The 16,249-nt window shown below is 40.6% G+C and overlaps 2 protein-coding genes across 4 annotated transcripts in view; both read left to right on the plus strand.

Moving 5' to 3' along the window:
* LOC121707613 (synaptotagmin-2) overlaps nt 1–12,810 on the plus strand; it is a 28,409-nt gene extending 15,599 nt beyond the window's left edge. For both annotated transcript variants that reach the window (XM_042090305.1, XM_042090306.1), the window contains exons 5-9: nt 3,414–3,581; nt 5,854–6,021; nt 6,543–6,660; nt 7,192–7,325; nt 7,639–12,810. In XM_042090305.1, the coding sequence (XP_041946239.1) occupies nt 3,414–3,581; nt 5,854–6,021; nt 6,543–6,660; nt 7,192–7,325; nt 7,639–7,854 (804 nt within the window). In that variant the 3' untranslated portion in view covers nt 7,855–12,810. The remainder of the gene's footprint in view (nt 1–3,413; nt 3,582–5,853; nt 6,022–6,542; nt 6,661–7,191; nt 7,326–7,638) is intronic.
* A 1,401-nt stretch (nt 12,811–14,211) lies between these two features.
* Nucleotides 14,212–16,209, plus strand: manbal (mannosidase beta like). 2 transcript variants are annotated; one of them, XM_042090158.1, is made up of 3 exons: nt 14,212–14,358; nt 14,662–14,856; nt 15,120–16,209. In XM_042090158.1, the coding sequence occupies exons 2-3, from the start codon at nt 14,704–14,706 to the stop codon at nt 15,231–15,233; spliced, it is 267 nt and encodes an 88-aa protein (XP_041946092.1). In that variant the 5' UTR covers nt 14,212–14,358; nt 14,662–14,703; the 3' UTR covers nt 15,234–16,209. The 2 variants fall into 2 exon arrangements, with proteins under 2 accessions (XP_041946092.1, XP_041946093.1); XM_042090159.1 differs by having other exon boundaries at nt 14,353–14,482.
* The last annotated feature ends 40 nt before the right edge of the window (nt 16,210–16,249 follow it).

Raw genomic sequence — 16,249 nt, forward strand, 5'->3', positions numbered from 1 at the left:
GGATTTGAACCTGTAAATGCTGATTCATGATTCTGATTAGCTGAGTCACATGGAGGTGAAGCCATAGCTGTCAACACTGAGCTTTGAAAATAAGGGATATTTCCTGGGTTTTCTCACACAAAATACGGGAAAATGTCAACATTCATCTTTCTGTATCCCTCTGCTAACAGCAAAAATTCTGACTACAAAACTGCTGCATTAACTAAACGAGGTGTGGAGCTAGGCCTACTTTACTTACCAGGCACGCGGGAACCTGTTTTTGACCAGGGGTGCTGAATAACAAAAATAATGGATGTCCGACGATTTCTCCCCTCGGATTTTGACTGCTAAATACACCATTTTAGTGCGGTGTGCGGGTGATAGAGAGAAGTTTTAGAAACGTCCTGGTCAACCACAAATTCCAATGTTCCGCGACAGCACTCCGACTCCACTGCACCCACCCTAACCCCACAGACATCATTAGCCTATTTCAGTATAGCTAAGGAAAATTACTTTTCTGATCGTCAAAACCACACCAGAGATGTTTGGCTTTAAATATAGGCTAATAATCAGGCTGCAATGATCTCGCAAATAATTCCTGAATAGCCTAAAGTGTGTCATCTCCACAGCAAGAATGTGTCCTAATAATATCTATCTTAGCGACTAGTGAAATGATTTCACCAGCTATAATTTATTGGTTTTGCAAAACTGTACAACACAATTAAAGTTTCTTTCAGCTTATCCCTGCTTTTTTGAACGTGTAAATCGCATAGAATATGTAGGCCTATATCAACCGTAGGCCTACACACTTGATCGCTATCACATAGCTGAAACCACGTTACGGTTCTTACAGTAGCCTAACTGACTCACGTTCACGTTGATCTCTATAACTGTTCATTTTTAGTAGCCTATATTCGAACCAATCCATAACCCTTTTTTGCTATTTGACTCATCATTTCACATACAAAAATAATGTCAGACAGCGAATTAGTAATTATTTAAAAATATACATAACAAATCTTAAAAATCTATCTCCTGTCAGCAGGGGGTGCTGCAGCACCCTCAGCACCCCCCTTCCCGCGCCCTTGTTACTTACAGATTGGCGTCAAATCATGTTCTCACATAAACCATACCATTATCTTAAATAGGCTTATATCACTTTAATGTTGCCTTCAAGCAAGCAAAACAATGCTTTGAAAACATTTGTTTCGCTGGAAGGGCAAGGGGGTAGCAACAGGACAACAGTACAGAGACCGACAGATCCGGTGGTAGGGCTAATGTTATGAGAGTATTAAAATGCGGGATATTTTACGGGAAAATATTAAAAACGGGAAGACAGTGGGAAAAAAAGTTAAAATACGTGAGAAACCCAGAAAAAACGGGAGGGTTGACAGGCATGGGTGATGCACTGAAGTTTGAACACAGCATAAATGATGTGTGTTATGTCACATAGTCCTTGAGCTGCATTGCTGTTCATAATATTTGCTTTTCATATAACAAATTTAGAGGTTCTGATATGTTGGTGTATCCCTGAGATGTAAGGTCAGTGTGTGTGTGTGTGTGTGTGTGCATGAACCATGTTCGTGTGCATGCCAGCTGCTGAGTCAATCTGCATACCTTCACAAAAAGTCAGTCTGTGTGTGTGTGTGTGTGTGTGTGTCCTCAATATGTGGGCTGTGGTGGCTGCTCAAGCGTGGGTCCTGTAATGACATTTGTGACGAGCTTTGGAGCGATATGGGAACGCTGTGTCACAGTGGAGGGTCCCAGAGGACTTGCTGAGTCAGCACTGGGCAACAAGGGACTTAAGAACTGATGACAAAAAAGCATTTAGAGTTTCACAGACCACCGTCATTATCTTCCTTTGATTTCTCCATGGTATGCAGACCACTTTAAGGCAATCCAATTTAATATTCTCACTTTGATGATGATATACACTATGATGTCCTTAGGCCAGACTAGCAACTACGACAAACCATGCAACATTCACATCAATCCTTCAGTCACAGCCTGCTTCAGTCATCAATTATGGATCCATTTAATGAATGCATAATTAATCATCTGAACAGTGAGTTATTTCTGTTTTTGTACGTAGCTGGTAGTACTAGCATAGTAGATAAAATCAAGCCTGTGTGGTTAAATATGGTGCACTCTCATGGTGGGCTTCAGTACTTGTGTTCATTAAAGGAATTATCCGGAGTAAAATGCACTTTAGATCAAAAAGTCCGTAGGAGTCGATTGCCAAGTGTGGAGTAACACGCTCTGGAAATTCACAATTTCGTCACCGTTTAAAAAAAAAAAAAAAAAAAAACATAGTCCAGTCCATACAACTTCATTTCAATTTCAAAAGAAATACTGGACTATGTTTTTTTTTTTTTTTTAACGCCGACGAAATTGTGAATTTCCAGAGCGTGTTACTCCACACTTGGCAATCGACTCCTACGGACTTTCCCCTAAAGATGGCAGCAAAGATGGCAACATTTCCGGAAAGGTACTGGCTTGATGAAATTAATTCTGGACTCTCTATCCAACCACATAAAGACCTCGGGATACTTCGGTTTGGCTTTAGGGACCCTCTACTCACTACCACGTAAGTGTAATGTTGTTTGGAACTGTAGAAGAAGTATAAAAATAGCGTTTTGTAGCGGTGAAATAATATGCCCTTCTCACTTCCACGCTAACGAGTTTTGACTAAAAACGGTAAAATCGAACTTTCTCAAAACACATCCGAATGACATGATTTTGATGTCAACTCAACGTATGTACTCCCAATCATCCGTAAATTGATCTAAAGTGCATTTTACTCCGGATAATTCCTTTAATGTGCATTGAGCAGAAGACGTGTGAGAAGTTTCCTCTGCCAAAGCTGCTTTGACAAGAGCAGCAGACGTGTTAGGAGCTAATCTGTGGTGTAGTGTAGCAATATCCATGTGTGTGTGTGTGTGTGTGTGTGTGTGTGTGTGTGTGTGTGTGTGTGTGTAGTACTCAATACTCAATATCTTAATTTCATTAGCAGCTATCAGTAGCCTCCAGATTCAGTTTGGAAGATTCTGAGCACAGTTGAAAGGCACATAAAAGTTCACCTGGTGCAATGCATTTTAAAGAACATTTTAGCCAATGTCTTCCTTAAGGTAAATGTTATGACACTGATCTTTTGCCATGTGCTACAAAGAACAACACGGGTCATCAGTGGTTCATCAGAGGTTGAACTGCCACCCAGGAATTGTAAAGTTCTTCTGAGGTACTCAGGTGTCCTCAAATGTAAACTCCGTACAACTGCTCTGAACAGAGGCTTGCGTAGCCTCCCTCCTTGACTTGCCTTGAGTTGCCACCAACATACACACTGTGCTTTTACCAGTTTATAAAAAATAACTGAGCAGAAAAAATACCGAAAGACTGGAATGTTCTTTAATCTTCCATGCTTTTGTGTTGTTCAGCTGACCGTGGGCATCCTTCAGTGCGCCGACCTGGTTTCCATGGATTCAGGTGGCACCTCCGACCCCTACGTGAAGGTCTTTATTCTTCCCGACAAGAAGAAGAAATTTGACACAAAGGTGCAAAAGAAAAACCTAAATCCAGTGTTCAACGAGTCCTTCGTTTTCAAGGTGAGTACAGTGTCAACAGCTTGAAAGGGCTTTTTCTTTTCTTTTTTTTTGCAAGACCCTGGGTTCTCAGCAAAAGAATCAAAGAGATTGAAGATGGCTTTATACGCTGCTTTCAATAAAGTTATTGCGCTGTCAATATCTTGTAGGCTACAACAGACAGGCTCAACCGAAGCGCGCTCAGGTGACGTGATAGACTACTGTTGCTCACCTGTCGTATAAAGGCCGCCCAGACCATTTGATTGGTGCAGTCGGTTCTAACTGCTCTGGTTCGGGCATAGTTGCTTCTCAATGGAACAAGTCCAGACCGAATTTCCCGACCGACGTGGTTTAATTATTTTGAGGGTTCAACAAAAAATCGTTTTATTTACCAAAAGCTTAATAAATAACAGGATAACTTTTTGAATAAAGTTCTGTGCCCAAAATAAGGGTATCTAAACAGAACAGACATCACCCGATGACATAAACCCACGACATGAACCGACAAAATGAGACAAAGGGGAACTTAAATACAGACTGGCCAGACCATGAATAACTAAAAGGGGAACACAACAAAATCAATTAACTTTCAGACATTACCAAGACATTCAAATATATAACCACCCATTTTGCTATCAATAAATAAACTACACATAAAGACATTTTCAAATAAAGTAATCCTAGTCAATTGACTTTATTTATATAGCACATAATAGCAGTTGACCCAAACTGCTGTACAGGTGAGGCAGGCAAACAAGAATGATCCGAATACAGAGGCTTAAAGGGGCAGACACTTCACTGAACAGATAGATACAGTACATACATGAGAACAGGAGAAATGTAAGGATCAAAACCAAGTAAAAATAAGAATAAAAAGAGAGTAAAACATACTAGTTAAAGAAAAATAAAACAGTAAAATGTTCTAACGTAAAAATAAGAATAGGAAGTAAAAATAAGAATAAAAGAATGTAAAATGTACTAAGGTAAAGATAAAAATAGAAATAAAACAAATCAAAGTAAGGATTAAAAAGTAAGTAAAAAATAAGAGTAAATGTGTAGGGTTTCTCTGAAAATCATCTTCCCTTATTCCCCTCGACCTACAGTGCCTACAGACCTACATACCACCATTATTTACAGTGTTATGTCCAGTGTCTGAGGTTCAGAGAACGATTGGAGGTTCTCCAGAGCTTGGGTGTGTGAATGAGCAAGTGGAGCTCCAGTCCCAGCTCCTAATGAGGTCTGGAGGGACTTTTAAAAGCGTCCAGTGGTCAGATCTCTGGCCCCTATAATTTATGTGCAAGGCGGTGTGTGTGTATGAATGTGTGTGTGACTGTGGCTATAAGTGTGTGTGTGTGTGTGTGTGTGTGTGTGTGTGTGTGTGTGTGTGTGTGTGTGTGTGTGTGTGCTCTGCCCACAGCTGCACACAGTTCTGCAGTGATGCACTGATGGTATGATTTCTCTCCTCCTCCATACCCCACCCTGTGCAGCAGAACATCCACAGTATACAATCTAAAATAGAACCAGACGCAAATATTACAAATGAAAATGCAACACTCTAAAACAGACCATGAAGCAATACATAGGAATGAAAATGTTTTAATACTTTAATACAGAACCTGAAGCCAACCAAATTCTGTCCTGTGAGTTGCTAAGAAGCATTATGGAAACACAATCTAGACAGTAGAGTGGAAGTGTGAGGGGCTCACTTCAAACACTAATGATGTGTAAGGACCCTGTAGCTCAGTAATTATGTCTTTGATGTCGCTTGACTAATACTCTGTGTGTGTGTGTGTGTGTGTGTGTGTGTGTGTGTGTGTGTGTGTGTGTGTGTGTGTGTGTGTGTGTGTGTGTGTGTGTGTGTGTGTGTAATACACTGTTTTCTAGCATAAGCACTGTCCTTTAGCTCTAAGATGCACTAAAGTGAACATTGTCAATACATAAACAATATATACTAATCATACTAAACAGTGTTTAGTACTAATCATACTAAACAGTGCTGACAGACCTTAGCTACAAAACTGAACAACCATTTTTACCCTTTTATTACGCAAATATGTTGACATTAGGACGAGCTTCTTCCAAGTCAAGATGGTCAGAGGTTGAATCTGAAGCTGGACTGTGCAGCACATATCCTCACTGTACATTCCTCACTCCTGTCAGGCAAATGAGAAAGAAAACGAAAAACACAGCGACCCTGTGACATGGCTACAGCCTGACCAGTAATTCGGTCACGTGGTCACTGCCTTGTCAATGTTCTCACACTGCTTTGTGTCTCCCCGGCCCTGGTGGCTCTCAGCTTCCCTATGAAGAGCTTGGAGGGAAGACGCTGGTCATGTCTGTGTACGACTACGACCGCTTTTCCAAGCACGACATCATCGGGGAGGTGAAGATTGACTTCAAATCCATTGACCTGGGAAAACCCATTGAGGAGTGGAAGGAGCTGGAAAGTGTCGAGAAAGAGGAGGTTGGTCAAGAGCCCTGCCACCACTCATACTTACAGTACACTGGAATATACAGTACATAGTATCTAGATCTATAGTATACTTCTATTGGGGCCGATCACTGGAATATACAGTACATAGTATCTAGATCTATAGTATACTTCTATTGGGGCCGATCCCTGAGCATCTTTAGCAGAAGGAGTTACATGATAAAGTTTGGAGACCTCTCAAGTGAATTATATCATTATAGTTTTTTTTATTCTGCTGAAAATTGAAAAGGAGTAACTAAAGCTCTTCCGCAGAGAGATTTAAATAATAATGACAATGTTTTTTTATTCAATGACTTTGTGGAATGTACCCAGGGGTGAAAATAAAAACAAACAAACAATAAAAACAATTAAACAAACACACAAACAGCAATTGTGGAATGCACCCATGGGTGCCCAGATTTCTGCATACAGATGCTCTGTCCACAGTGTGGCTGTTTGTTGTAGTCTGGGTTAGCTCCAGCTTCACTGCACTGCTGTGCTTTTCCCCACCTCAGCCGGAGAAGCTGGGAGACATCTGCATCTCGCTGCGCTACGTGCCCACAGCCGGCAAACTCACCGTCAACGTCCTGGAGGCCAAGAACCTCAAGAAGATGGACGTTGGTGGACTTTCCGGTGAGATCAACTAATTATTTCTCTCTCGCAGCATTTCCCTCTGTCTGTCCATTGTCACCTCAGCCCTTTTGACTTCTACCTTTGTCCACTTGTACATTTCTCCTTGTCCAGCCCTGAGAAGTTTACATGTTCCCTGATGAGCAGGACAGTGCTTAGGGATAAGCTCTTTAGAGGAGAGCTATTTGAACACATGTTGCTGGGGTGAAAGGGACAGAGTTAGAGGGAACGGACATTTATTCAAAGCACCTTGAGCCAGTACTCATTATGAAAGACGTGTTTCAGAGGCACAAAACCTGTTGCCATTGACAGTCGTCATTGTATACTTTTCAGTGGTAATTATATAGTTTTTTACGGACCTCCGTACGTTTGGAAGGCCCATTCATGTGAATGGAACTTTCTGCAGCACTCGAAAGAGCCGTGTAATAATTGACTAAACTACTGTACACCTCACCACACTCTGACGAGTTTTTGGAGTGGACCTGATGTTTATTGTTTATGTTGTACTGCACACACACACACACACACACGCAGATCCTTATGTGAAGATCCAGGTGCTTCAGAATGGCAAGAAGTTCAAGAAGAAGAAGACCACGGTGAAGAAGAACACCCTGAATCCCTACTTTAATGAGTCCTTCAGCTTTGAGATCCCTCTGGAACAGATGCAGGTAAGGACCAGTCCACACACATACTGTACACACACACATACACACACACACACCCCTACACACTCACACTGTGTGTGGCGTCAAAAAGACTGAAACACGGTCATTCTCACTGACAAAATGGTTGGCTGTGGCAAATAATCTGCAAACAGTACATACATTGAAATGTTACCAAGAATGATGACCCTAAGAGTCCAATCATTGCAAACCACATTATTTTGACGTTACATTATCAATCAACAAGTAAGAAATGGGAATGTTGAAATGGTGACTGATGCCCACCTACTTGTGTTTTCATTTGCACATTTCTCTGTAGAAAATCCTGGTAGTGGTCACCGTCTTTGACTACGACAAGATCGGCTCAAACGACGCCATCGGGAAGCTGTTCATCGGTAGCAAGGCGTCAGGCACGGAGATGAAGCACTGGGCCGACATGCTGGCCAACCCACGCCGGCCCATTGCCCAGTGGCACCCGCTCCGTCCAGAGGAGGATGTGGACGGAGCCCTGGCCTCGCTCTTTGCCAAGAAGTAATGCCATGGAGACCAGCTGACGCCATGGAAACCAACCAACTAACCAACCAACCAACCAACCAACCCACAAACCGACTAACCAACCCTCCCCTCATCCTCCGCCTAATCTTCGTATTCTTCCTGATCATACTCTTCCTCCTCGTACTCCTCGCTCCACTGCATGAGTGTCATGACCCACTGTACACCCCCCCACGCCTCTCAGCAATCCTCCGTATCCAGTACTCACAGTATGAACACCATAGGGGGGAAGGGGTGGGGTGGGGGGATCAAATGTAAACTCCATTGATGAGTTTTAACTCCAAATTTACACTCTCACTGTCTTCATCACCAGTTAGTGCACAGTGAGGGCCAAGTGTGTGTGAAATGACGAGAGCCGGATAGATCGACGTGTGTGACTTGTTTATAGCTCAGCGCTGACTGGTAACTTGTTGAAATGTGTTTACTAAAGACGAGCTTTCCGATAGTCTACATTTTATAGATGCCATTACGTTTTTTCACCTTCTGGATGAGTCTTCCGATAGGTGTTACAGTATATCCACAGACAGCACTCAGGCATTGCAAAGTGCTGAGTGAGTAAAGTGCCATTCATATCGACAGAATTCATCAGCAACTACTAGTGAATAACATACACATTAAATATTTGCCATTATTTTCTTTGTTCTCTGGTTGAAGAACTAGTTGTACTCCAGGTGTTGTTATGATGTCCGTTTGGGGCTGGGTAGACATAGTTTATGGCCTTTTGGCATCTTGAATGATGATAATGTGTGCCTAACTGTTACCATTGACACAGGTTTTCTTGACTGCAGCAGCCAAGGTAAACCAGAGCATTGTAATAAATGTAATTGTTGCAATTCAAAAGAAGTCAGCCAATAACCCAACTATGGAGAGAACAGAAATAGCCTAAGGATATTCTTTAAAGCGATGACAGACATACCTTAAGTATATAGTGCCATGAAAAGCAATTATTTTAACATGTATTCTCATGTGCTTTTCCGGTAGAAAGAGTCAGATAATTTCACGTAGGCATAGGCAACACATTGCGTAATGTTACACATATGGCTGGGAAATTCTGAGCCAACTAAAGCAATTTAACCCAACCCACCCAATTCAGTGTCCTTCGAATGTGATGATGGTACATGTGCAGGAATGTCCAGGGAGACGCATGTGAGAGTGGGGCACTTTATCTGTTGTCATAGAGGGGTCAATCTCATGTACCTCATGGGTCAGAGGACACTGCTTTCACATACAGCCACCAGGCGACTCATGGGACACATTTACTGTTACAGCAGAGCCTATATTAGTCTTAGACCCTCTGCACACTAACCCGGGTACATTTGAAAACACACAATTATGTCTCTGTTTCTTCTGTCCACACTGAAACATGTAGTCTAACAATGTTCAGGACATCACTCATGCTATAAGAGAACCTCAGCTCTACACTAAGGACACACACACACACACACACACACACACACACACACACACACACACACATGCTGCATAGAGCATGCTGTGGCTGCACACATCTGCTATTTCAATGTTTTAGGACATTCCCTCATTTAGTGACATGGCACACACACACACACACACACACACACACACACACACACACAAAGTGATGATTACTCATTCAGAACACACACTCTCACACAAACACACATATATACACTCACATCCGCAGGCACAGAACTCAGACACATTGAGTGACTCACACACAGTCACACAAACACCCAACCACATACACACACACACACACACACACATTCAGACTTGTCTGCGATGTGTTTAATTTCACTGCCTTTTGTTTGTGTTAAGCAAACCTCACTGATGTGCCCCTCTCAAACCCATCCAATTCACAGCGTCGCCCATTTAATAAGCCAAAGTACTCGCTCAGTTCTGGAGGTCTAACAGCGCAGTTGTGTGTCAGGCATGCGTTAGTGTCAGTGTCCCTCCACAGGATTGCAGCCGTCTCCTGCTGTGTAGATGAGCCCATATAGAGCAGCTGAGAACCAAGGAGAAAGACAAGAGACTCCATCAAGTCAGTTCATCAGTGAGCACTTTCAACTCCCCTCTTCTCCCCACCCGATTGTGTACATAATGCATTCAGCAAAACTTGTCAATACCGCATGTACCAAGACAATGTTGTAAATAGAAGCATGTTTTCAAGATAGGACATAATGATATTGTGTATGTGTGTGTGTGAGCGTGTGGCATTTGTCGATTTGATAATAAAATGAGAAGAGAAAATGCACTGACTGCACATTTTATGTAACTCCTCCTGGGCGGGTGCTGGACTCAACATAAAAGTAGATAAAATGGTTATATATTTAAAAAAAATTCAGGTTCTTTTCATGTTTAGAACACGCTTGTTAAGAGTTGTGTGCAAGATCAGTGTTGAAACCATATTCAGCATCTTGTTGGATTTTATTTCAAATGTTTATGTTATTATGTGTTATTTTTATATACTTAACAGTTATTTGTATTTTGTCAATATTACATAAAAACTGCACTGGAGAATCTTTTCTGGTTATACATAGGGGTCTACAAGTCAACTGATTTTCAATGGAATCCCAATTCAATTCCTAAACAGCTAACTGGATCTGGTTCAGATCTGGCCCTCATCCGCTAAACCCATGCCAGACCAGGCTCCATAGCTCCTCCAGAGTCAAGCATTGTTTGATTGCATTACTGTGTGATTGCAGTGTTTGATTGACTGCACAGGTCAGGACTGCTCATTCACGATCGAATGACAGGTAAACCAAAAAAAAGAGAAAGAAAATGCAAAGCTGCATCCTGACCCAAACTAAAATGCACAGGAAACACTGAGTGTATACTAAAGAACAGCAAAACACTCAGACGCTTAGACTTGTAGCCCTCCCTGATTAGTTTGTCCCTCTGTTTAGCTTTCTCTCATGCTAGACACACTGCCTCATATAGCTGATGACACTGGAGCACTGGACCCAATGGCCAGAGCTTGACCAGATGTATTCCAGAGTCAGAGGTTATCTGATGCAACATTTGCAATGTATTTTCATTCACGTGTATGAACTCTCATCCAAACAATAAGCCATAAATGCCATGAGACAAGAAGATCCTCTGACTCTTACTGTAAAACAAATGTTGTAGTCATTGTGAAGGTGGGGAGGACATGTCTCCCTTGTTTTTGTAGAGTTAGCGATTTAAAGCTTTTACATTTTGAGGCAGTCTGTTCAAAGACTGCCTCCCGGGTTTTATTTTTATTGTTCCTAATCAACATCAACTGTGTTTTGAATCCCAGATGTATTTTGTACACACGGAGAAGAGTGCGGATGACATGCAGTGAGAGAGTGGGAGGGCATTAAATGTGCTCACGCGTAATGTAGCCACATGCTAGTTCATTTGGTGTTTTGCATTTAAGAAGACAAATGTATGACTGCTTGCTCAATGTGTGGTGAAACTGTAGCGCTCCATGAGTGTCGGTGGCATGATTTTGAAATATAGCATCTGTTTCCACAGTCACTTTCAGATAGTCTAGTACTTTATTTTCTAATAGTGTGGACACGGTTTGCTTCATTTTGGATTGATTTAGAATCTACACATGAACACACACACACACACACACACATATATATATATATATATATATATATATATATATAGAAATATCATCTGATACATACTTTTTTTCAATTCAAATTATCATGATTGATGAAAATCATTTATGGTGTAAAACATTAAAAATACTATATGGATTAATACAATAGTATGACAGCAGTCTAGATTTTGGATATATGCAGTATATATAACAAAGATTTTTCTATAATAATTAATAATAAAAAAATACTCAGAGAAAAATATAGATTTTACGGCTAGGAGGCTAGGAACTTAAACAATCAATGTTTGTTTGAAACATGGATTTTTCAAGTATCTCAAAGAGCGGATGGTTTCTCAGAGAAGCATGCCATTTACTTGTGTTTATCACTGTGTGTACGAAGAGTAATAAATCATCTCAATGATTTCCTTCATTTATCTGTTTCCTTCAGTGTGCATTTTAAACTAGCCCATGTGACAACCCTTGATTGTGATTTTGATTGTAATTTTGCCCTCCTTCTCATGGTTCTCCATGGGGTTGTGTTGTGTGCTATGCACCGGGGTCTGGGGTAGGTGCTCTGACGTGCTGTGTGCTTTCTGTTGTTCTCTGAGCCATTTCGGACTCTTCTTCAGCAGCTCGCTCGCTCGCTCTCTCTCTCTTTTTCTCTGTGTGTGTTGGCTTTAAGTGTTGTGTTTCGCACTAGGATAAACGGAGCCTACTGTGTCCTCTCTGTCCCTGACCTTTCAAAAAAGAAAAAAAAGGAAAGAAAGAAAGAAAATAAACTGCGGGGGATCCAGTGACCCCTGTGACGCAGGCAACAGAAATCCCCCCCCTACCCCTTCCCTTCTTGGGACACTGTGGAGGCCCCACATATTCGCCTTGTGTTGAACAAACTCTTATTTTCCAGGTGGACCAATGTTGTCACAAAGCTTTTCTTCTCAATGCAATACTGCCGACCCCCTGCAGCTTACTAATGCCCTCTACCATGCCCGTCACCTCCGACATGACTACTGTCCATCGCCCCCTCCTCTCCCCTCACAGCTACTTCCTGTTTTTCTGGCCTCTTCCTCTTGTTATTCTTCCTCCTATTATTATTTTCTTCTTCTTCTTCTACTTCTTCTTCAATCTCTTGTAGAGGTATCTGTGTTGGTAGCTGTTCCTACTGTGGATGCTTTGGCATGCTTCGCTCCCTTATGATAAGGACATATCACTGTTGAACATAACATCCCTTCTACAATAAATCCCTAAGGCTTTTTGTCATCCCTGTGTAAATCAAACAGTGAACAGTGTTGAATCCTCAAGGGCACCACATAAAAGGTCTCCATAACAGATTTACTCCATGTGTTATCAACTAGCAATCGTAAGAAATAAAGGCCTTTTAACTACTCTCGTCTTGAGTGGTTTGTTGGTAATGCCGCTCCATTCCTGCACCACTTTTATTCATTATACGCTTGAGCTGTATAGCACCCTACCTAAACATACAGAGGGAGAATCCATAAACATTTTTAAGCGTAAGATGAAAACATATCCTTTGCTTTTCGCTTTTCATGAGCAAAAACATAAAAATAGCATTATATATACACACACACAGACACAGACTACCAGTCAAAAGTTTGGGGTCACTTAGAAATCACCATTCCACTCCATTATATACATAATACCAGCTGAGATCAGTTGCATTGTTTTTTTAATCAGGACAGCAGTTTTCAGGTTACATTATGTGCTTACATAATTGCAAAATATGTACAGGTACTAATTATATATATTACTTAATTGGGTATTGCTATTATATATACAGTTCTACTGAACTTACTTGGAAAACAAAATGTTAAAAAAATGATGAATGATGAAATGAAAATTCATAAAAAATGGAGGATATGGCATTTTGGAACCAAACTCTTCATATTATATATATATATATATAAATAGTAGAGCTGAGGCTAGGCTATTTACCCCCTGTTTGACTGTCCCCAGTGTCCCCCCTGCTTTCCCGGTCTGTGCGTGTGCGTGCGTGCGTGCATGTGTGTGTGTGTGTGTGTGTGTGTGTGTTTGTGTGTTACAGTTTATATATATATATATATATATATATATATATATATATTAAGTTTTAAAATACTTTTAGTCAGATCTGGATTATAGGCCTACATGGAGTGGCACTGTATGAGAAAATGATAGTAAATCAATATTATAGCAGGGAATCTTAATGTGCGGAATGTATAAAAATTCACAGATCATAAAAAAATTCAGCCATTGTACCAGCTGAAGCGCAACGACTCTAAATCAGACCGGGAGTATTCAGACACACTGAAAAAAAGTCCTACATGTAAGTAGACCCTGTGGGAACGTAAACACTTTCCTCTCAAAACATTCCACATAAAAACAAATTGGAGGGTTATTTGGGTTGAGTATTTCCCTGTTAATCAGGATTTAGTCTACTAAATAATGTGTGTAGCCTAGGCCTATAAAACATAATTCAGGCTATCATGAACTAGGCTAAATCGAATGGGGCTGTTCCTTGAATTCACTATGAACTTTTCCAACTAAACCATTCTCAATCTTTTAGGGCCAGTATGAGTAAGACCTAGACCTCCTGACTAAAGACAACATCAATGGAGATTTTTGCTGCATCTTTTAGTCTGAGACTATGCATAATCTACAGTAACCTATGTTAAAGTTTGAAATAATGATGGTTGGATGAGCTTGGGAAACCTGCAGACTTGTTATGCAGCCTCCGGACCACCTGGTGGCAGAGATCAACCCAGAGGATAACACAATGCGAATTTTGCAGACGTTGGAGCGATGAGCTCATTTCCGACTCTAAAATTTATGAATTAACCAGAGCCCGTCTTATTAGACATTCTCTGAATTAACCTAACGTTAGCCTTCTTCATCACTTGCATTTACAAATAACTGTTCCTATATACTTGAAAGGAGGTTTGTGATCATAATTATTTTCCACGGCAAATGCATGTCTGCAAGGAAGGAATGCTACAGTAGCTCCAGACAGCTCGGGAACTTCACATTAGTTATCTGGTAGCAGCTAGACGTTAGCTAAATTGTACGTTAGCTATTTGATCAATGTTTATTTGTGGCTAAGTAGGCAAGCATTTGTTGTAGCCTATTATGTTAACGTTAACTTTCCCTTCGTTTGCAAACTTTCAGAGATAAAGCTCTTGTTAACATATTGTTTTCTGTCTTCCATGATTTCTATTGTTCACAATTAACTCTTGCAATCAGGCAAACAAATCACTTACGAAGGCGTTTCTCACCGTTCTGGTCATGTCGGCGGCGGACCTGGATCTGTCACCGCCGGAGGTTCCGGAGCCCACTTTCTTTGAGAGTCTCCTCCGTTATGGACTCCTGTTAGGGGCCATCTTCCAGCTAGTCTGCATCTTGGCTGTGGTAATGCCCTTCAACAACAGCTACGAACAGGTGAGTTTTCTTTAAAATGTGATGACTTCATAACTCCAATAACTTCTTTAAAATGTTATAACTTAATAACTCCCAATACTGATGTCTTGAAAACGCTTGTAATTGGTTCGTATTAGTAAAATGATGTCTCAGTATATAGACCCACCTTATTAATTATGAGTAAGACTATTATAGTGGTAGATTATGTGTATCATTTGTCAGTATGCATTCCATAAACTATGAAATTGAATCTGATCTAGCCTATAACCACCCTTTGTTTTCAGGAGGAATCTGCAGAGAAAAGTGAAACGAAGTCTGGAGACCAAACCAAGAAGGCCAAAGGGCCTGTTCCTCAAGCCCGCCAGAAACCCAAAAAAGAAAGTAAAAAGAAGAGATAAGTGTGTGTGTCTGTGCACATACTGTGTCTGTGCACACACTGTGTACCAGTGTATTTATGTTCCTGCAGTGATTCAGGCTTGGAAATGCTGCAGTTTTTGCATGAATCATTGATGTAAACACCTCCATGCTGAGGTGTTTTACAGCTCTGGCATCAACCAATGCTGTGCTATTTTATAGTACGAATGATACGAATGACCACTGAGAAATACTTCTTCAGTGCAAGTGTGTACTGTGGTGCTTGCAGCTACAGTCAACACCCTGGGTTAACACTACCAGTGACACATAATTACACCATGACACATAATTACTCTGTGACTGGTGGACATGCCATTCTAACGAACATAAAACTATTGTTGTTTAACTGCTGACAAAACGACAGAGTTGATGTGTGAGCAAATCTTGACAGTATGGGATGCAATATTTTAACACAGACATCATGTTTTCTGTCTTGTTTTGTGTGTGTGTGTTTTTTATACATTTCTATTAATCTCTTGGGATATCATGAGGGTGTCAGGGCCACTACTTAAGTTGCACACAGGATGTCAGCCTTCAGTGGGCCCTGTGTTGTTAAATCCAAATCGACCACTACATGTAATAAAATATTGTTCTTCAATGTAAAAATCCTGTTGTTGTGCAATACTTTTCTTCTGAATGTATTTAATGTTGTATGATGATCTAATAGATAAATCTTAAAATTACTGATCACAGTACCGATCACGTTACAGATCAAATTGTTTTTGGTTGATATTTTATTAAATATCACAATTTATGAGATTACAGACTGTAAAAAGAATTTTGGAAATCTCAATACATGGTGTGAAAGTTACAGACATCAGATTATTTATTTAATGTACAGTTAAATACAGAATGCAGATGTCCTACTATGTAGAGATCTTATTCAGACATCAGATTATTTATTTAATGTACAGTTAAATACAGAATGCAGATGTCCTACTATGTAGAGATCTTATTCATCAGATTATTTATTTAATGTACAGTTAAATACAGAATGCAG

This window comes from Alosa sapidissima, chromosome 4 (genome assembly GCF_018492685.1).
Source record: "Alosa sapidissima isolate fAloSap1 chromosome 4, fAloSap1.pri, whole genome shotgun sequence".
Classification (NCBI taxonomy): Eukaryota; Metazoa; Chordata; class Actinopteri; order Clupeiformes; family Clupeidae; genus Alosa; species Alosa sapidissima.

Bases quoted from the DNA above. Each gene is read 5' to 3' on its own strand.
- manbal (XM_042090158.1), top strand. From the start codon at position 14,704: ATGTCGGCGGCGGACCTGGATCTGTCACCGCCGGAGGTTCCGGAGCCC. The intron at 14,857-15,119 runs GTGAGTTTTCTT...CTTTGTTTTCAG, and splicing joins TCAACAACAGCTACGAACAG to GAGGAATCTGCAGAGAAAAG.